Source organism: Schistocerca serialis, chromosome 11 (genome assembly GCF_023864345.2).
Source record: "Schistocerca serialis cubense isolate TAMUIC-IGC-003099 chromosome 11, iqSchSeri2.2, whole genome shotgun sequence".
NCBI classification, from domain to species: domain Eukaryota; kingdom Metazoa; phylum Arthropoda; class Insecta; order Orthoptera; family Acrididae; genus Schistocerca; species Schistocerca serialis.
The window spans coordinates 201435152-201458115 of NC_064648.1; the positions used below are offsets into that span (position 1 = coordinate 201435152).

The following is a 22964-nucleotide window of genomic DNA, read 5'->3' on the forward strand; positions in this document are numbered from 1 at the left end:
CTGATGACTATATTTAACACGTGTTGCAGCACAAAAATCTTTTAAAGTTAAAAATTGTGCATCATGATCTGAAAAGCCATTCACCTTTTTGCTAACAGAATGCCCTTCTAGTAATGAGGAATGAACAAAAATGTTGTCTATGGTTGTTCTACTGTTCCCTTGCACTCTCGTTGGAAATAATACGGTTTGCATAAGATTATATGAATTAAGGAGGTCTACCAGCATCCTCTTCCTTGCACAATCACTTATACAATTAATATTGAAGTCACCACATATAACTAACTTTTTGTATTTCCTATAAAGTGAACCAAGAACCTCCTCTAGCTTTAGCAAAAATATTGTGAAATCAGAGTCTGGGGATCTATAAATAACAACAGTTAGAAGTTTAGCTCCATTAAATTTAACCACACCTGCACAACATTGAAACACCTTTTCAGTGCAGTACTTTGAAACATCAATTGACTTAAATGGGATGCCGTTTTTCACATACATGGCTACTCCCCCACACCACAAAGAGCTCCTAGAAAAGCTGCCAGCCAACCTGTATCCTGGTAAAGGAAGCCTCTGAATTATCTCGTTATTTAAGAAGTGTTCAGATATACCAATAATTTCAGAGTCAACATCTATAAGCAGTTCACTAACTTTATCTCTAATACCTTGTATATTTTGATGAAACATACTAATTCCCTCATTACTCGGATACCTAAGCTTTGTCAAAAGTGGTTACTTCGTTAGAGAGACTTCCCTTAAGCAGGAATACCTATCCGCTGACTTTAATCTAAAAAAGGTGCAGCTCTAACACCCATTACTGCAGGAATTTTCCAATGAGTGATCCCACCAACCCCACCTATGCTGTCACCTATAAGCTTTGCCAACCTCCCCTTCCCATACCTGTTGAAATATATCAGAAACAGCTGGGAAACAAAATGAAATGAAATGTAAACAAAACTTTGCATTTTCTTAACATGGAAGACCATTCAGTAATGCTGTCAGCACAATAAAGACATTTGGAACTTGGTTTTGAGAAGGAAAAAAACTCTTTGGTCAAGTATGGCCACACCCTTTCATCAAAGGCTTTGTACCATTCACCAATTCAAAAGCAGAATGTGAAACTGGCATGAAGAATTCTCATGAAAATAATGTTGTACCACTGAAACATGGCACAAAAGATATGCTGATGTTTCTGCACAAATAAACCAGATGGTTGGTTTCCTCCAAATTATTGTGAAATGGCGGAAGATTATTGACCTGTGTTTGAAGACCAGAGATTTAGTGATCATAGCTGAGAAGACATCAGAGGAATATCCAGTAGTCATATGCAGCTTTTATGTAATATTTGTCACAGACTGAGAATTTGGAGACTGTCAGTACAACCAAGTGTTGGTTTGTCCGCACAGACATTTTAGTCTCTAATCTTAACCACAGAATGTTACAGAACTTACAGAAATCACATATTTGTTCCAAAAATATAGACTGGACTAAATTTTTCTCAGCAAGTTCAATCTGATAATCTTCAGAGCTGATTTAGATCCTATCTGCAACTAAGTGAGACCAACTGTTACATAAGCTATGTGTGCAGGTCTTGGAAAATGAAAGAAAATTAAGATTTAAAAATGATGTGCTATTTGCTGCTGAAAATAGTAATCTACACTTCAAAATTCTAATTCCCATCCAGCAAATTCGAGATCATAATACTGATTTGCAGCTGTGGTTCAGAAGTACTGGATTTAAATTTTAAGTCACATTATGTTCCTGCTGATATTTTACCCATACTAATGTATGTAGCTGTCTACACACTGAGAAAAGTTTTCCCAAAATCAAAATGTAATACTTGTCTGTATTACAACTAAATGAGGAAATGGAAGTAGACTCTTCATATGACTTATAAAGGACCAGAACAGAGGTAAACCAACCTTGCCCTCTGAGGAAGTAGTGTACACTTTTGAATCAGTGTGGGATACAATATCTGTACTCATAGAGTTTTCTTCATCAATTTATGAAATGTGACAAACGGCTATCTATCTCTCGTAATTTAGCCATAAGATGATTGATGAAAAATAAGTTAAGTTGTTGCTAAGTGCAACTGTTTGCTCCACAACAGGCTACTGGGTAAACTTGAAGATGTCTCTCTTTCTACATGGAAGTTACTATCAACTACTTTGAGAAAAGGAACAACAATAAAGAAAGGGAGGATTAGATCATTTCAAAAAAAACTTTAAAAATGAATTCATATGAATTAATTTAAAATAAGCATGAAAATAGAGCCAACAGCAATGCTAAGTGAGATTAGTCTGCTATGAAAGTATTTGGTATTAGAAAATTAGAGCTTCTGTTTCGTTTAGTTACTTCAAATACTAACTGTGGCCTAATGCAAGGAGGCTTGTAGAAGCATTTCATGCTAAGTGTAACACATCTGACTACCTCTTTGCTATTTCATCTTTCAGTTACTCTTGTGTAACCAACTTTCGTCAGTACTGTGATTTGACGAGGGCCGGAACAAAACCCGATATTCGCGTGTTTGAGCTGTAGGGGGAAGATACGGGAGTAATAATACATGCTGCCACAAAATAATTTTCATCACAACGCGGCATCAAGTGTTTTATGGTGTGCTTCTTCTTTTTATAGCTTGTGGGCCCATTTAGAGATCACTATTTGTTACCTTCTGTATTAACAGCAAATGCGGATTTATCTGTTTTTGTTCCGGCGCTCCTCATTTACATCTTTACTGTTTCGATAATCAGTGAATGCGTAGTAGTACGTTACTGTTGGAGCATGGAAGTTTTTTGTTTTTTGAAGATTGCAGTTTTGTTCTTCCGTGCCCTTCTCTTGCAATTTTTCACTGTTCTGATGCTTTGTTAAACAGTGAAAGAGGAGGCATTTACGATGGCATTGACTGATACTTTTATTTAATTTTGTATCCGTTGTGAACAACTTAAGTTCCAGAATGAAAAAAATTATACATAGTTAACGTCATATTGTTAGCAATGAATGACTGGCAGTTGGAGCGTATTCTACTTGGAAGCAGTTCGAAAGGTAAGTTTATGCTGTTTGCTCGTTTTTACTGCTTGCAGTAAATGTGCCAGCAGAGTTACTGCAATACAGTTAGCTTCATTAGAAGGGTTAGCACCTGCAGTAATCAAGGTCAGTGCAAATGAAGGGACCTAGTAAAGGCCTTAACAGTGGTTTGTGTTACCGAAAACCTGAATCTCTTTAAATCTGCAGTTAATTGGCCTCAAAAAACAGCATAACTCGCATCCGTCAGAAGCAGTCGCTGGAACTCGTAAGATCCGTAGTAGAGGGGAGACGCCCTGACGTCACAGCTGCGAAGCCGAGGGTAGCCATCTCAATCCGATCAAAGCATTGCTGCTGTAAGCTTGTGTGCATAGGCTTGTCGCTCGCTTTTGGAAGGATTTTGCGCTTTTGTGGTGACTTGTGTGGTGTTCGGGTGTACGAATCGTTCTGATTGTGATGCGAAATCGAAGGGAATAACGTTTCATGTGTAAGTTGTCTCGCTAAATGTGATTTTACTACTTCATTGTGAACGAACGTGTACTACATCTCTATTTGTACTATAGTGTATTTTTTTCCTTTATGATTTTAGATTCCCGAAAGATGGAAGTCGGAAAGCTCTGTGGGAGAATGCCGTGAGGAGGGGGAGAATGCCGTGAGGAGGAAGAATTGGCTTGCGTCTAAATGGAGCACTATATGTTCTCAGCATTTTCGAGAAGATGACATTGACCGAACTTCCCTTTCAACAGTAAGGCTTCGAGAAAATGCTGTACCATCAGTTTTCCCTACACACCCAAAACATTTGCAAAAGGTATGTTAATTCAAAGAATTCTTAGTTTTCAAGTTCATGTTTCAGTATAATACGTACGTATCGTCGATAATCGAAGTGTTGAGTAACTCACTTTGTCTTCATCACGTACCAAATTAAAAGCTATCACTACATTAACTGGCGTAAAGTATAGGCCTAAACAGGACACTGTGTAGATTTGCCATTCTATGTACCGTATTTCAGGGAATATTGGTGGTAATGAACAGTGTTTCCCAGTAGTGTAACGTAACTGAAATGTTCCAGTACGTATTACAAACAAGATGTATTTATGGGGCTTTGGGGGGAGGGTATAGCTAACTTAGTTTACAGTTTCTATTATTTAGCTCTAATTCCGAAAGTAATTGAATACACACGTGACGTAAATGTTATCAGTTATGTGAATTTACCACTGTAAATACCTGTCAGCTTGACAAGAAAGGCTTGCATTTAAAAGAATGAAAATTATAAAATAGGGAATGACATAAACAAAGCACAATGTGAAATGGTTTATGCCTAAGCCACCTAAAAACATTGGGATATTGTTGCCCTGTTAAGAAATCTCTTTCATACCAAAATAAAAAATTGGGACCTAAGGTAAGTAAGCAATAAGTAGAACTCCTTACTAATATTAAAATGACTCCCATAGCAGATGAAAATTGGAACACTGTTATACTGCCTTGGCTAACAGACATGCCGTGTAAGTGCTGCTGCCGCAGTTGATTTGTTAGTTACTAAAAAAAAGTGCCCCAGTCTCATACTAGAGCTGCTGCGTACAACTTAAGAGAAGAAATGTGGGTATGTGTTGAAGTGTGTATGAACTGTATGGAAAAGAGTTTTGTTTTCTTCCTCAGGGTCAATGTTATCCAAACTGAAAGTACCTTTTTTTGTGTATAACAAACACCTAATTTATATTTCTTGGGATTCCCCGCAGTTCTATTCCACTTGACAACAGAATTAAGTTGTGCACAATGTGACAGGTTGTTGGCTAAACATTAACTCACATTGAGTTATTTTATCAGACTTATTTATCTGCTGCTTCATTGTTTAAATAATTAACAACAAAGATCATTTGGTTACCTCTTCAGATATGTGTGGTGGTCAGAACCGCAATCAGTCTGTAACACATTAGTAAATAGCTGCTACAATACATCATTCTGAACTCAAACAACTGAAAAGTTTTGGTTTGTATGTCACGAAAATCGGAAAAGACGACGTCACTTTTCGTAAATCTGAGATTGCTTCGTCCAATCAGATGGTTGTATCAGGTGATCGTAAGAAAAAGTAAAGAAAGAACACGAGTTTGTGATACACGTTTATTACTGAATTAACAAAATTGTATCATTTACATTGAAGACCAGCATATACTACTAGCTATTCGTAATATTACATTAAAAACTATTTTTAATCAGAAGAAACGCTGAATTTCGCCTTTACGAGATTTTATTTTAAACAACTAATTTGATGATGTTACATGCGTATGTGGTGCAATTAGCGACTTTAATACACACAGCGCTATAGCACACTGGCAATGTTTGTCAGTGTGTCATGGCAGCGAGCCACGCCCCCATGGCTTCAAAACGTAGTACGGCTGGGATACGTAGCGCCATCTCCCCTTGCATCTAAAGCTAGCGAAATGAGGGATGCTCAACTACCTGACCTACCGATAGATGACTCTAGCGTCAAGCTACCATGATCCTTTGCGAGTCCAGGTGTCTTGGGTCACGCTCAACTACAGGATCAACCGATAGATGACTCTACGGTCACGTTACCATGATCCTTTGCGACGCCTGTAATACTGACAAGGGAACCTCCCCATCGCACCCCCCTCGGATTTAGTTATAAGTTGGCACAGTGGATAGGCCTTGAAAAACTGAACACAGATCAATCGAGAAAGCAGGAAGAAGTTGTGTGGAACTATGAAAAAAATAAGCAAATTATACGAACTGAGTAGTCCATGCAAAACATAGGCAACATCAAGGATAGTGTAAGTTCAGGAGCGCCGTGGTCCCGTGGTTAGCGTGAGCAGCTGTGGAACGAGAGGTCTTTGGTTCAAGTCTTCCCTCAAGTGAAAAATTTACTTCTTTTTTTTCGCAAAGTTATGATCTGTCCGTTCGTTCATTGACGTCTCTGTTCACTGTAATAAATTTAGTGCCTGTGTTTTGCGACCGCACCGCAAAACCGTGCGATTAGTAGACGAAAGGACGTGCATCTCCAATGAGAACCGATAACATTTGATCGCAACGTCATAGGCCAACCGATTCCTCCACAGGAAAACACGTCTGACATATTCTATACGACACTGGTGACGGCATGTGCGTCACATAATTGTCTGAAAATAAAAAATTAAAATTTTCACTTGAGGGAAGATTTGAACCAAAGACCTTCCGTTCCGCAGTTGCTCACGCTAACCACGAGAGCACGGCGCTCCTGAGCTCAGATTGTCCTTGATGTTGCCTATGTTCAACATGGACTACTCAGTTTGTATATTTTGCTTATTTTTTTCATAGTTCCACACAACTTCTTCCTGTTTTCTCGATTGATCTGTGTTCAGTTTTTCTAGGCCTATCCACTGTGCCAACTTATAACTAAATCTGAGGGGGGTGCGATGGGGAGGTTCCCTTATGAGCGACAAAGAAATTTCAACTCCTGCTTATTCTGTAGTCTGATCTATGAATGATGGCTGTTCGCGCAGATTGAGATATGGATGGGGATTGCACTGTTTGCCGGTTTCAAGCGACGATTGCCGTAAGCGCATAGACGTGCTCTGGGCTAGAAAAAAGCGTGGTTGCTGCAAATTATGATTCTCACTTGCCTGCGCGGAATTTGTTGCTTATCTCTACCATCGACCGTGACAGCTCGCAAGAAATGGAATAAAATTTTACTGAATAGCTCGCCACGGTCGCGTTTAATGCTCACGATGGCAACCACTTTCACAGCAGAGATCTGAGAACAGTACTGAACGGCATATTGGTTGTCGGAGAATGCGTGACGTAGATGCGCAGAACAGGCTTGACCCTAACTATAGTGAAAAAATTCAGCAAGGAAAGGTTCCCTTCCTAGTTCCGCCACACAGTTTCGACCTAAATTCTGTAGAACTGGTCTGGAATCTTTGAAAGAATAAGATCTGTAGTTGTAATGCATAGAGCATCTCGCCCACTAACCCGAAAAAATACAGGCTGATGCTTCTGCTGTTAACAAATGTCACCTATCCTGAAGTAAGCCTTTCGACGTAAACAGTTACGTTAGCGATTTGCGCATCAGTTTTGCTCCTTTTATATTCAAGTAGCTTTCCTGTTGGTTTCCTAAGACAGAAGGAACCTCCTTCCAAATCTTTCCACCAGATTAAAAACTTCAGTGAGTAGGTATTGAACCCAGGACCTTGATATTACTAGCCAAAAACGGTAGTCGTTACGCTACGACGTCATTAGCGATATTTGGGCATTGTAATTGTAGGTAAACTACTACAGTATGGATCAAGACTAGGGTGTCCATTCGTCCCGTTTTTCCCGGGACAGTCCCGTTTTTTACCAAAATGTCCCGCTGTCCCGAAAGTTTTTTTGGGACGCTCAAATGACCCGTTTTTTATGATTCCGCTTGGCTAGAGTATTTTACGCTACTGGTTGTTTGACTTGCTATTAACTGCGCAATTATTTACGCTAGGAAGCGTGTGATGACTTTCAGCATACCCCAAACATGTACCGAACTGTCAAAAGTCGCAAGTAATTATGAACGCACTATAGGTTACGAATAAGAACGAAGATTCTTCTCTTCTAAATCGATCCACTGAATCTGTCCTTTCCGTCCAGAGATACTCTACACCACTGATACTTGCTCTCTGGCTTTCGTCATCACACGGTTAATGTTTTGCACTGTACAATCACTGTTTCATTATGCCAAAACGAAAGTGTAACTTTAACAGCAATATAAAAAGCGAGTTTCCTTTTATCACTGGTAGTGGAGAAACTAGAATGTACATTGTGCAGATCAAAATTTGCTATTGGTCATGGTGGAAGCTCTGACATTGTGGATCACATTAAGACGAAGAAACAACGCATGAGTGATCAAACGAAAAGAGCAAATAAATGCGTAAGTGACTACTATGTAAGCTTAAAATCAGTAACGGAAATGGATAGGCAGCTGGCAGCACAAGAAGCTACGTTTGCATACCACAGTGCAATGCATAACCATAGCTTTAAGTCAATGGACTGTACTACAGCAGTTGTTAAAAAACTTTTCAATCCTAAATTCACATGTGGACACACAAAATGTAATGCAATCGTTTCAAATGTTATTGCACCGTATGCAGCTCAGCAGGTTTTAAATGAACTGAAAAGTGCTCGTTTCATTTCTGTAATGATTGATACATCGAATCATCTGGATTTGAAGTTGGTTCCTCTCCTTATCAGGTATTTTCACCCTGAAAATGGCATCACGGTGAAAGTGCTCGAATTGGTTAATTTAGGTGAAGAAACTTCAGATTTACTTCAGAATCATGTGCTGGAGGTTTTAAAGAAATATGATACTGAGGGAAAGGTGATTGCAGTTTCTGCAGACAACACTTAACACCAATTTTGGTCGTAAGCAGAGGAAAGGAAAAAACAATTTGTTCTATAAACTGCAACAGACCACAGTGAATAATATAGTAGGTGTTGGCTGTCCAGCACATGTGGTGCATAATTCACTACAAACTGGCTGTAAAATATTTGTTTATTTCAAAAGTAAAAACATTAACATGAAAAACATCATTCATTTGGTGGAGTTTTGTCTGGCAATTCCTGGGTCAAATGCTGCTGCGGAACGTGTGTGTTAGTTTGTGAACTCTTTGTGGTCATATGGAGAAAAAAAAACAATGAAAGTTGAAACAGTGAGGGCCTTGCTCATTGTCAAAACACACGTTAATGGTGTATCAAGAAGTGCACTTTCAAATGAAAGTGCACTTCTTGATAAAGTACATGAAAGTGTAAAGTACGGTGATAGTGTGGCAGAATACTTGTAAAAAGTGATTTGGGATCATCTGAGTGCACGTTGTAAAGGTTAACTTGTATGTGTATTAAATTTAGTCAATACAATATTTATGTCCCGTTTTTTCCTTCATTGTCCTAGGTTTTTCTCTAATTTATTTCAAATGTACCCTTTTTCAATGAAAATGAAATGGACACCCTAATCAAGACTGTCACATACACAAAAATGGTGTGTGATAACTATTGGAGAAGAAATACTTCGACGGGCAAGGGAATTAAAAATATAACAAAATCACTCGGAATAGATTCAAGCAACGGATCGGCGTTATCATTCGCGACGAATCAACATTCACAGCTATAAAAAATAACTACATCACCAGAGAAGATAAGTTAACTGCGGTTTTGACGGATACTGCCAGTGAAGAGTCGTTAGCAGCGAAATTAAGGTGTACTGATACGTACTGTTTCTGTTGTCTTAAAAAATGGGCACCTATTTGTGTGGCGCATACAGACACAGGCGTCTACAGCTAGCGGTAGCTTGACGCTAGAGCCATCTATCGGTAGGTAAGGTAGTTGAGCAGCCCTCATTTCGCTAGCTTTAGACGCCTGTCTTATTCTTACCTCGCTGCGTGGGCAGGAGGAGGGCAGATCCACCTAGCGGCAGAAGCTGAAGCTCGTTGGTGTCGGCGGTGGTTGGGGGGGGGGGGGGGGGGTACGTAGATGTGACGTCACGCAGCGAGTTAGGCGGGTCCTGAGGCGTGCTGCCATGCACGTGACGCTGCAGGTCTTACGAGTTGCAGCTGCCGTCTGCGGGGAGCGAGTAACTGTTTCAAACGGTTTAATAATTCGTATCTCCGTGTTTAAATACACTCTAGCTCTCAGTAACACACGTTACGACTTTTGGTATGTACAGTTTGACATACTGATTTCCCTGGACCCTGCACGGGATACATTGTTCAACGCACCGCGAGGCCCACGTGAATGGCACGTCACGGGGTGTACGTCACAGCACGTGACGCAGTAGGAGAGCGAGTAACTGTTCCAGAGCAGCTTAATAATTCGTAACTCCGCGTTTAAATGCATGCGAACTCTCGCAGCACACGACTAAGTTAAGACCTGTAGGGGGAACTTTTTCATTGACATATTGATTTCCCGCGGGCCCTGCACGAGCCGAGCGTTCGCGAAGTATGGCGGACAAGGCGACTAGCGTGACGTCACAAGATCGTTGCGGGCCCGTAATTTCCCGCGGGGCGCCGTGTATTCGTGACCGCATCTCCGATAGTCAGTGCTGCGAGTTGCCGCGTATAAACCACGCGTGTGCGTGGATTGTCCGCTGTTTCTTAGACAACTTAATGCGCCTGTTGGGAGTTGATTACGTAGTATTTACTCGTGTGTATATGTCGTTATTGATTCCTGCATTTCAACTCCGAACTGCGTAACAGCATATTCTTTTGTAAGCGGCGTGTGTGTATTCTGAAATCTTTTTGCAAAGGTTTTCCAGCTACGTCGCACGTTCTGCGGTAGAATATGGAGCTTTGCTAGTTCGTTGTGATGGATACTGCGATATTCTGTTTGTTAGCCTTGGTGACACCTCAAAATGCCGCACAGGTGTAGTGTGTTTGGGTGCCGATCTAATTACGACAAAGAAACTAAAAGAGTGACGGTATTTTCATTGCCAACTGACGTCACACGGCGAAAGGTGTGGCTGGACCACATCCCGACGGACTTCTCCAAGATAAAAACACCTGGCGTGTGCATAAAACATTTCGACGAGTCATACATCGTTAGAATAGACCGAGTTATGGATAGGGGACAATTGAAGGAATATCCCAGAATAAGGCCGAAACTGACTGAAAACGCAGTGCCAACTATTTTCCCGAGTATATCATCTACTTATAAGGTAAGTGTCCAAAGGACAATTTGGCAAAAACGATTCGAAACAATATAGACTAGAACGCTAAGCGCGCAATTCTTTAAAAAAATAAAAAATCGTACTTCCGTCGATAAAATGTTTGTAACTCCTTGATTACTTTACAAATGGGTTTAATATTTCATGTTAAGCATGGAAGTACGAGAAAACGCTTGAAATAAAATAAATTTTTGATGGTGTACAGCAACCAACTGCAAATGGGTTTCACGTTACTTTTTTAATAAAGTACGGTTACCAGTTTCGAATTTTTTGCCATTCATCATCAGACGTTTTTTTCGTACTTTCATCAAAACAAATTACACATTTTCCTGTGAGTTGCTCTAGGATAAACAATTCACAATGATCAATGTGTAACCAAATGGTTACGATACATGTCGGTGTTGGAATGCGGCTTATGAAATGTTCATCTGGCGCATTTGTTTTCGCAGTTTTGTTGCAGGCCAGCCGTAGTGGCCGAGCGGTTCTAGGCGCTACAGTCTGGAACCGCTACGTTTGCAGGATCGAATCCTGCCTCGGGCATGGATGTGTGTGATGTCCTTAGGTTAGTTAGGTTTAAGTAGCTCTAGGGGACTGATGACCTCGGAAGTTAAGTCCCGTAGTGCTCAGAGCCATTTGAACCTCTCTTTTTTTGTGAATACATTCTCAAAGATGTTTGTATTTTCGGAGTCACAAACGTTGCGCTGCATTGTAAACCACTTTCGTTCGGTCACAAAACGAAGTTTCAGTGTGCACCACATGTTTTGATTTACAACATACGAAAATAAATACACACTGTAAAAGGTACATGAGTGTCAAAAATTTTGCAATGCAATGATGCCATATCTTTGTATTTTTCGGGAGAGGAAGCGTAAAGTATTTTCATGTTAGAAGGACAAGGTGTTTCACATTAAGTCTATGGCATTAAACGCAGAATATAAACTTCGATTATGAACAACGGATGAAATAATTTTTAAGGGTAGCGGATATTGCTAAGTGGTCTCAAAACAGAAACAGAGGATGTGTATAGGCTGTCTAATTTGCGCTCCATTTTAAGCAAACCCAAATTTTTCACACTTGTCAGTGTTTATAATGTCAAATATAATTTGGTGTGTACATTCAGTGGTTAATATGTGGATAGTGACTGCAGAATGTGCTGTGAATATGAGTTAGTACTAAAGAAGTAATAAATTAAAACGTTGTGCCTGATGCTGGGAATTCACGGCCTGATTACCGAAAATGACGTAAGCGAGAAGTTATTTTTCTTTCATCGTTTAGTGAGAGGTGTCGACAAGGGGGAAAAATACTCGAAATTGTATGTAAAGTCTGTCGGAAGTCGCTAAGTTCTGTCATTCTCAAGTATGCTGTATGAGTAAAGTTTGGGTATTTGGGCGCCAGTGGTTTTACATAATAACTGTTGTGTTGAAGCTTAAACACAAGCTTATACCTCTAGATGTATATAAGATTAAATTGCGTCAATAATTTTTTGTTGCCTCTGGAAGCCATTAGGCATTGGGACTGTGAACCACGAACCAGATTAGCAGCTTTTTGTAGTGGCCTTCAGATATTAGACAGGTCCAAGGTATCTCCCGTTCTTGCAGCATTACCTGTTAATAACTACAGATGGTAGTAAAATCTCCGGAAAAAATATTAGACATACCTGTTTTTAGTCTCGAATGTGATGGACTACTTTCCAAAAGAAACTTATTGCCTGTTGAACCGCAAAAAACACGTTGCAAAAATTTAAAAAAAATTACCTCACGGCATTGAAAAAAAGAAGCCTAACCTATTTGGAATTAAAAAATTCGAAGTTTCTCGAAGTTTATAGATGCGTCATACATATTATATCGTGAAAACAAACAAATACTCTGAAATAAAGAATAAAATAGGTGTGAAACTGTTTCGCCCGTGTAACAAAAATTATCGTCGCTGATGAATTCGCATTCTGTTACTCTCGTGGAAACTTCAGCGGAAAAGTTGTTAGGGAAAATATAAAATTAATTTTGGCAACTTCTAAGGCATGATCATTGTATCTTGTCACCTGTGAAAGCAATTTATTTACAGAAACTGTGGGCGACAGCGCGCGAGTATTTGCATCTACATCTACGTGATTACTCTGCTGTTCACAATGAAGTTCCTGGCAGAGGGTTCAATGAACCACCTTCAACCTGTCTCTCTACCGTTCCACTCTCGAACGGCACGCGTGAAAAACGAGCACCTAAATTTTTCTGTGCGAGCCCTGATTTTTTATTTTATTTTGGTGATCATTTCTCCCAATGGAGGTGGGTGCCAACAGAATGTTTACGCAATCGGAGGAGTAAACTGGTGATTGAAATTTCATGAGAAGATCCCGTCGCAACGAAAAACGCCTTTGTTTTAATGGTTGCCAGTCCAATTCACGTATCATGTCTGTGACACTATATGCCCTATTTCGCAATAATACAAAACGAGCTGCCCTTCTTTGTACTTTTTCGATGTCATCCGTCAGTCCCACCTGATGCGGATCCCACACCGCACAGCAGTACTCCAGAATAAGGCGGACAAGCGTGGTGTAAGCAGTCTCTTTAGTACACCTGTTGCACCCTCTGTGTGTTCTGCCAATGAATCGCAGTCTTTATTTTGCTCTAACCACAATATTATTTATGTGATCGTTCCAATTTAGGTTATTTGTAATTGTAATCCCTAAGTATTTAGCTGAATTTACAGCCCTCAGATTTGTGTGACTTATCGTGTAATCAAAATTTTGCTGATTTCTTTTAGTACTCATGTGAACGACTTCACACTTTTCTTTACTCAGAGTCAATTGGCACCTTTCGCACCAGACAGATATCTTATCTAAATCATTTTGCAAGTCGTTTTGATGATCTGATGACTTTACAAGACGATAAATGACAGCATCATCTGCAATCAATCTAAGACAGCTACTCAGATTGTCTCCTATGTCGTTAATATAGATCAGAAACAATAGAGGGCCTATAACATTTCCTTGGGGAACGCCGGATATTACTTCTGTTTTGCTCGATAACTTTCCGTCTATTGCTACGAACTGTGACCTTTCTGACAGGAAATCACGAATCCAGTCGCACAACTGAGGCGATACTCCGGTTAGAAGACGCTTGTGAGGAACGGTGTCGAAAGGCTTCTGGAAATCTAAAAATATGAGATCAATTTGACATCCCCTGTCGATAGCACTTATTACTTCATGAGTATAAAGAGGTAGTTGTGTTTCACAAGAACGATATCTTCTGAAACCGTGCTCACTACGTGCAGATTTATCGCGTCAGCTGTAACTTATCATCCATGCACGCTATACAGTACTTCTTTGGTACTTTCAGACCAAGATTTCCATATGTTTGTATGGTTTTATGAAACGCAAGTTTCAAAAATGGCTCTGAGCACTATGGGACCCAACTGCTGTGGTCATAAGTCCCCTAGAACTTAGAACTACGTAAACCTAACTAACCTAAGGACAACACACACATCCATGCCCGAGGCAGGATTCGAACCTGCGACTGTAGCGGTACTGCGGTTCCAGACTGCGCCTAGAACCGCACGGCCACCCCGGCCGGCAAACGCAAGTTTCATCAAAGTGTACAAGAAGACTATTGCCTCAGCGTGCAATACGTCCATTGTGCGCAAATACTTCGCCCTCCCGGCTGCAGCGTGTCTGCATTCCGTTTCAGATTTTCGTCTATCCCACTTGCGGGATCGAAAACCAGAGAGAGAGTGGAAAAGGCGAAGAACGCAGTTCTCTGAGCCAGAATAATTATTCTCTTTGTTGAGATCACCATGTGTTTTACTGGCTGGCCTCTATCTTAACGAAGTACAGTTCTGCGCGCTAACTTTAATTCGCCAAATGCCGTAGATACCCGTTCTCGCACGTATCCCTTTGTTGGAGAATGAAAACGCGCGCCCACATCCGAAGACTGGTGATGTTAGAGCGCAGCTTTGCCACCGACAACGGTCGTCAGAGGTCACCCGATAACATCGGGCGACAACTGGTCATGTTGTTGTTGTTGTTGTTGTTGTCTTCAGTCCTGAGACTGGTTTGATGCAGCTCTCCATGCTACTCTATCCCGTGCAACCTTCTTCATCTCGCAGTACCTACTGCTAAATTTGTGATCCCTTGATGCCTCAGAACATGTCCTACCAACCGATCCATTCTTCTAGTCAAGTTGTGCCACAAACTCCTCTTCTCCCCAATTCTATTCAATTCTTCCTCATTAGTTATGTGATCTACCCACCTTATCTTCAGCATTCTTCTGTAGCACCACATTTCGAAAGCTTCTATTCTCTTCCTGTCCAAACTATTTATGGTCCATGTTTCACTTCCATACATGGCTACACTCCATACAAATACTTTCAGAAACTTAAATCTATGTTAAATGTTAACAAATTTCTCGTCTTCAGAAACGCTTTCCTTGCCATTGCCAGTCTACATTTTATATCCTCTCTACTTCGACCATCATCAGTTATTTTGCTCCCCAAATAGCAAAACTCCTTTACTACTTTAAGTGTCTCATTTCCTAATCTAATTCCCTCAGCATCACCCAATTTAATTCGACTACATTCCATTATGCTCGTTTTGCTTTTGTTGATGTTCATCTTATTTCCTCCTTTCAAGAAACTATCCATTCCGTTCAACTGCTCTTTCAAGTCCTTTGCTATCTCTGACAGAATTACAATGTCATTGGTGAACCTCAAAGTTTTTACTTCTTCTCCATGAATTTTAATACCTACTCCGAATTTTTCTTTTGTTTCCTTTACTGCTTGCTCAATATACAGATTGAACAACATCGGGGAGAGGCTACAACCCTGTCTTACTCCCTTCCCAACCACTGCTTCCCTTTCACGTCCCTCGACTCTTATAACTGCCATCTGGTTTCTGTACAAATTGTAAATAGCCTTTCGCTCCTTGTATTTTACCCCTGGCACCTTTGGAATTTGAAAGAGAGTATTCCATTCAACATTGTCAAAAGCTTTCTGTAAGTCTACAAATGCTGGAAACGTAGGTTTACCTTTCCTTAATCTATTTTCTAAGATAAGTCGTAGGGTCAGTATTGCCTCACGTGTTCCAACATTTCTACGGAATCCAAACTGATCTTCGCTGAGGTCGGCTTCTACCAGTTTTTCCATTCGTCTGTAAAGAATTCGTATTAGTATTTAAATGATTAATGGAAAATCTCATATAAAGATGTGAAACAAATACTAACAAAGAGATAGAGGGGCTGGCCAGTACTTACCTCAGCTCAGTACAGCCGATAGATACACAGAAAACAGAACTGAAAATTTACATTCCTAGCTTTCGGAACTTTGTTCCTTCATCAGGGAGGAGAGAGGGGAAAAAAGGGAAGAAGGGAAAGTGGATTCAGTTACTCACAACCCAGGTTATGAAGCTTTGGAGTTGCCCAAGTCTGTCGGAATGCACAATGGACATGAAATGAAATGCTGTGTGACGAGGGCCTCCCGTCGGGTAGACCGGTCGTGAATGAATGCAAGTGATCAGACAGGATGCTCACGTACGTGTCACCTGTCAGAGTAGTATCTACACGTTTCAGGGGTCCCATATGAGTACAACTGCAGACGCCCCACGCTATTACAGAGCCTCCACCAGCTGGCACAGTCTCCTGATGACACACAGGGTCCACGGATTCATGAGGTTGTCTCCATACCTGTACACGTCCATCCGCTCGATACAATTTGAAACGAGACTCGTCCGACCAGGCAACATGTTTCTAGTCATAAACAGTCCAAAGTCGGTGTTGACGGGCCCAGACGAGGCGTAAAAAAAGCTTTGTGTCGTGCAGTCACCAAGAGTACACGGCTGGGCCTTCGGCTCCGAAAGCCCATATCGATCATGTCTCGTTGAATGGTTTGCGTGCTGACACTTGTTGACGGCCCAGCATTGAAATCTGCAGCGATTTGCTTAAGGGTTGCACTGCTGTCTCCTTGAACGATTGTCTTCAGTTGTTGTTGATCCTGTTATTGCAGGATTTTTTTTCCGACCGCTACCATGTCGGAGATTTGACATTTTACCGGTTTTCTGATATTCAGGTTAGAGTCGTGAAATGGTCGGACGAGGAAAATTCCCACTACAGCGCTACGTCGAAGGTGCTGTCTGTTATCACTCGTGCGCGGCCTACACCACCACATTCAAACTCCATACTGTAAATAACGGATTTTGATGCGCTTCAAATATGTTGTAGACGCACTTACCCTGAGTACGTGGCTATCCGGTTTTTTTAGCGCCGGGCCCTGGTTTTTGTGAAAATCGATTTTGAAGTTCATTGCGCGCTTTGGATACCCGTAATATTGCATGAATGCCGAGCAAATCAGCGTAGCGCAGCGGTAGAGATTTCACGGCTACCGCGCAGGAGGTTCTGTGTTCGAATCCTGCTCTTGTACTTTCTATTTTTCAAAATCGACCGAATTTTTCAATTTTATTTCGAAGAATATTAACAAACAGTGTAAGGTGTGCGAAATTATAAAGATATATACAATTTTTAACTTTTTCTGTCATACAATATTACAAAATCTTATTTTTTATCGTCCACATTGCTTGATGTGCCAGATCAGTATTGTGGGTGATACTTATCATAGAAAAAACCGAAGCACAAATTTTCGCAGCACCACGCACATTTTATGAAAGCAACCATCTTTCAGGCACACGGTTTCTTCATAACCGATACTGGGAAACGCAATTCATTTGCATTCAAAAAGATTTCTCTTTCAGCCTATAATTTCGATGCGAACCATGCGTATCTAATTATCCTTTCAAAATTAGGTGCGCTGAATTGATGTAAGTTTAGCGAATGTAATTTTATCGAATCTTCTCTAGAAGCGATCCCTCCATTGTCTATCATCAAGTTGTGGGGCGGCGGGTGGAATAATAGAATAAATGTTTTGTATTTATGCTGTTGTTTGCCGTTCTCAACACTGGCTCTCTAACTACAACATTGGCAACCAGAAAGTGCTTAGCAAAACGTGAAGCCTGTAATTAGAATTCCTAGTGCCCACTTCATCTGAGAAATACATTTATTAGCTACAGCTTATAGCTCTGAGGAATTAGGAGATTGTCTGGGATTCATAATCAAAAACCATTCTCTCTAAAACAGCTCTGAGGAATTAGGAGATTGTCTGGGATTCATAATCAAAAACCATTCTCTCTAAAATGTTCACTATATTCAGAAAGTCACAGACCAAAAAGAATCCACACAATCCAACTACCAGAGCAGTTCAGAGTCTATTGCGCTGATGCAACTATAACTGTCCAAATTAAATGTGTAAGGGAATGCTCGCCATAATTTGATGATAATGTTCATCAAACGCCACGCTAATAATGGTAGAATCTGCAGCGGCTCGGGAAAATACGACATACGCAAACTAAAAATAGATCATTGTCATCCCAAAATTAACACTTCACTCGTAAACGATTTCATGGTTTCGCGTATCCCGAGTAACTTATTACTGCATCCGAGGCTGTTTATAGCAATGATACCGACGAGACGCGACTCCCTGCACAGGTGGTGTGCTAATCAGCGTCTGGAGAGAACTGGGGCCTACTTCTTTCGCGCAGCGTTCTTATATACGTATAAAGCCGCGGTGCGGACGGCTAAGGGAACGCCTGATCAAATCCGCTCTCCCGACTAGCCGCTGGGCTAGTAATGCACCACTTTAAGTTATCGAATAAATCGTTGCTTCCTTTGCTGATGGCCGATGAAGCTCTCAATTTAAATGTGTAATCAGCACACAGGTAAGTAATCATAATAAAAGTCTGACGTGGCTAAGTCAAATATTTTGAGCCAGAGAATTAATTTAATTACACTACACGCAGTAGACGAGCTCTGAACTTGCCCTTTGGAGATACGCTATCGCTATAGTTTTATAGTTATTCAGTTGAAACTTCTCACATTTTTATGAATATAGCGGATCTCCCTTGTACTTAAATTTAAACATCCTAACTTTATTTATTCGCCTACTTAATCTATCTTGCTTCCTTAATTTTTTAAAACAAAAACCAGAAAATCATGAATTTCAACTAAAATTTTAATTTGTGAGATCCAGAACACTGTTTCTACTAAATTATTGTGCAAAAGGAATCTAAATATAAATTTTTTAAGTTGCTAGCTCTTTTCTGTTGTGCCAATGATTTTTACAGAAAAACGTCCAAATTTCGAAAATGGTTAAAGTTATTGAACTGACATTCAACACATATTGATTTAGTACACAATGGAAGGACTGATGTGAATTTTATAAGGCGTGAGTAGGCTGCTTCCCTACAAAGTCGGGAGCATTCTGAATAATTTACGTGAAGATTTTCACCTGTCGGTAAAAATCAGCATCGCAGAGCTGGCAATAAGGAGTGCACTTTGGTGGGACCACGTACTCGCTTTCCTTTCATCAGTGAATAGATGATTGTATAAAGTTAAATCGGTTTGCCCTCCCCACGAGTCGATAACGTACAAAAAATTTTTGTCCCACGTACGGAAGAATTACAGAACGCAAAAATTCTTCCTACACAAGTTTCGTGAACTTCCCGTATTTCGTGTACTTCCCAGTTAATTGGTCTACTCGTTTTTGAACGTTAGGACCAAATTTTCCGGACGGTTCTTGCATACATAAAAAAACATACGTTAGCACGATTCGAACACGGTACCTCCAGCGCGGTAGCCGTGAACCTTTACCGCGGCGCTACGCTGACTTGCTCGGAATATATCTCCATTCCTTCCGAACTGACTATGCAAATGTAGACAAGATGTGGCTCAAATTCAAATATATAGTAGCAGCAGCAATTCAGAGATTCATACCTCATAAATTGGTGAGAGATGGAACTGATCCCCCATGGTACACAAAACAGGTCGGAACGCTGTTGCAGAGGCAACGGAAAAAGCATGCGAAGTTCAGAAGAACGCGAAATCCCGAAGATTGGCTATAATTTACAGACGCGCGAAATCTGGCACGGACTTCAATGCGAGATGCCCTTAATAGGTTCCACAACGAAACATTGTCTCGAAATTTGGTAGAAAATCCGAAGAAATTCTGGTCGTATGTAAAGTACACAAGCGGCAAGACGCAGTCAATACCTTCGCTGCGCAGTGCCGATGGTACTGTTACCGACGACTGTGCCGCTAAAGCGGAGTTATTGAACGCAGTTTTCCGAAATTCCTTCACCAGGGAAGACGAATGGAATATTCCAGAATTTGAAACACGAACAGCTGCTAGCATGAGTTTCTTAGAAGTACATACCTTAGGGGTTGCGATGCAACTCAAATCGCTTGTTACGGGCAAGTCTTCAGGTCCACATTGTATACCGATTAGGTTCCTTTCAGATTACGCTGATACAATAGCTCCCTACTTAGCAATCAATACAACCGCTCGCTCACCGATAGATCTGTACCTACAGATTGGAAAATTACGCAGGTCGCACCAGTGTTTAAGAAGGGTAGGAGGAGTAATCCATCGAACTACAGACCTATATCATTGACGTCGGGTTGCAGTAGGGTTTTGGAACATATACTGTATTCAAACATTATGAATCACCTCGAAGGGAACGATCTATTGATACGTAATCAGCGCGGTTTCAGAAAACATCGTTCTTGTGCAACGCACAACGCGTTCCTCTTTATTCGCACGAAGTAATGGCCGCTATCGACAGGTGATCTCAAGTTGATTCCGTATTTCTAGATTTCCGGAAAGCTTTTGACACCGTTCCTCACAAGCGACTTCTAATCGAGCTGCGGGCCTATGGGGTATCTTCTCAGTTGTGCGACTGGATTCGTGATTTCCTGTCAGGAAGATCGCAGTTCGTAGTAATAGACGGCAAATCGTCAAGTAAAACTGAAGTGATATCAGGTGTTCCTCAGGGAAGCGTCCTGGGACCTGATCTATATAAAGGACCTGGGTGACAATCTGAGCAGTTCTCTTACGTTGTTCGAAGATGATGCTGTAGTTTACCGTCTAGTAAGGTCATCCGAAGACCAGTATCAGTTGGAAAGCGATTTAGAAAAGATTGCTGTACGGTGTGGCAGGTGGCAGTAGACGCTAAATAACGAAAAGTGTGAGGTGATCCACACGAGTTCCAAAAGAAATCCGTTGGAATTCGATTACTCGATAAATAGTACAATTCTCGAGGCTGTCAATTCAACTAAGTACCTGGGTGTTAAAATTACGAACAACTTCAGTTGGAAAGACCACATAGATAATATTGTGGGGAAGGCGAGCCAAAAGTTGCGTTTCATTGGCAGGACACTCGGAAGATGCAACAAGTCCACTAAAGAGACAGCTTACACTACACTCGTTCGTCCTCTGTTAGAATATTGCTGCGCGGTGTGGGATCCTTACCAGGTGGGATTGACGGAGGACATCGAAAGGGTGCAAAAAAAGGGCAGCTCGTTTTGTATTATCACGTAATAGGGGAGAGATTTCGGTCACCAACGTTCTCTTCCGAATGCGAAAATATTTTGTTGAGCCCAACCTACATAAGTAGGAATGATCATCAAAATAAAATAAGAGAAATCAGAGCTCGAACAGAAAGGTTTAGGTGTTGGTTTTTCCCGCGCGCTGTTCGGGAGTGGAATGGTAAAGAGATAGTACGATTGTGGTTAAAAAAAAATGGTACAAATGGCTCTGAGCACTATGGGACTTAACATCTGAGGCCATCAGTCCCCTACAACTTAGAACTACGTAAACCTAACTAACCTAAGGACATCACACACATCCATGCCCGAGGCAGGATTCGAACCTGCGACCGTAGCAGTCGCGCGGTTCCGGACTACAGCGCCTAGAACCGCATGGCCGCCTCGGCCGGCCGATTGTGGTTCGATGAACTCTCTGCCAAGCACTTAAATGTGAATTACAGAGTAATCATGTAGGTGTAAATATGCAATGTTAATTCATGGAGAAGAAATACAAACTTTGTGGTTCGCCGATGACATTGTAATTCTGTCAGAGACAGCAAAGGACTGCAGTTGAATGGAATGGACAGTGTCTTGAAAGGAGGATATAAGATGAACATCAACAAAAGCAAAACGAGGATAATGGAATGTAGTCTAATTAAGTCGGGTGATGCTGAGGGAATTAGATTAGGAAATGAGGCACTTAAAGTAGTAAAGGAGTTTTGCTATTTGGGGAGCAAAATAACTGATGGTCGAAGTAGAGAGGATATAAAATGTAGGCTGGCAATGGCAAGGAAAGCGTTTCTGAAGAAGAGAAATTTGTTAACATCCAGTATTGATTTAAGTGTCAGGAAGTCATTTCTGAAAGTATTCGTATGGAGTGTAGCCATGTATGGAAGTGAAACATGGACGATAAATAGTTTGGACAAGAAGAGAATAGAAGCTTTCGAAATGTGGTGCTACAGAAGAATGCTGAAGATTAGATGGGTAGATCACATAACTAATGAGGAAGTATTGAATAGGATTGGGGAGAAGAGAAGTTTGTGGCACAACTTGACCAGAAGAAGGGATCGGTTGGTAGGACATGTTCTGAGGCATCAAGGGATCACCAATTTAGTATTGGAGGGCAGCGTGGAGGGTAAAAATCGTAGAGGGAGACCAAGAGGTGAATACACTAAGCAGATTCAGAAGGATGTAGGTTGCAGTAGGTACTGGGAGATGAAGAAGCTTGCACAGGATACAGAAGCATGGAGAGCTGCATCAAACCAGTCTCAGGACTGAAGACCACAACAACAACAACGGATATACAAAACGCGCAATAAACTCCAAAATCGATTTCCTGAAAAACCAAGGGCCGTCGCTAAAACACCGGATAGCCAAATACTCAGGTTAAGTGCCTAGTGCCTGTACAATATATTTTAAGCGCATCAAAATCCGTGATTTACAGCATGGAGGGTCCCCTTGTTAGATCTTGATAACGTGCCATTGTAACAGCGGTAACCGATCTAACAACTGCGTCAGACAGTTCTTATATACCGCAGCGCCGTATTCTGCCTGTTTACATACCTGTATTTGAATACACATACCACTCTGGCGCTTCAGTGTAATATACACTGAACACGGCCTAATAACCCGGAAGTCGTAAGTGATGTCAGTATCAGCTTTGAAAGCTTACACTGTATGATCTCGTGTCTCATTTCACGTGGAGCGGAAGCCGAACTGACTCGAATAGCCATGTGCCATGATACGGGTAGGTTTTATGGTGTGCGTTACGTGCACGTAGACTCGGCGATAATACGAGGCAACAGTTTTACCGACGCATTTAACTCCCACAGCACTGGTCAACCAGCTGGTTCAACTAACCAGACATCTGAAGCTTCCGCATG

The 22964-nt window shown here is 41.1% G+C and overlaps 1 protein-coding gene across 6 annotated transcripts in view; it reads left to right on the top strand.

Annotated features, from left to right (window-relative positions):
* Positions 1-22964, top strand: part of LOC126427399 (uncharacterized) — a 232097-nt gene that overhangs the window by 89788 nt on the left and 119345 nt on the right. For 5 of the 6 annotated variants that reach the window (XM_050089747.1, XM_050089749.1, XM_050089750.1 and 2 more), the window contains one exon: positions 3602-3820. The exons of the other annotated variant lie outside the window; for it this stretch is intronic. In XM_050089747.1, coding sequence (XP_049945704.1) covers positions 3602-3820 — 219 coding nt within the window. The remainder of the gene's footprint in view (positions 1-3601; positions 3821-22964) is intronic. 6 annotated transcript variants of the gene reach the window in all.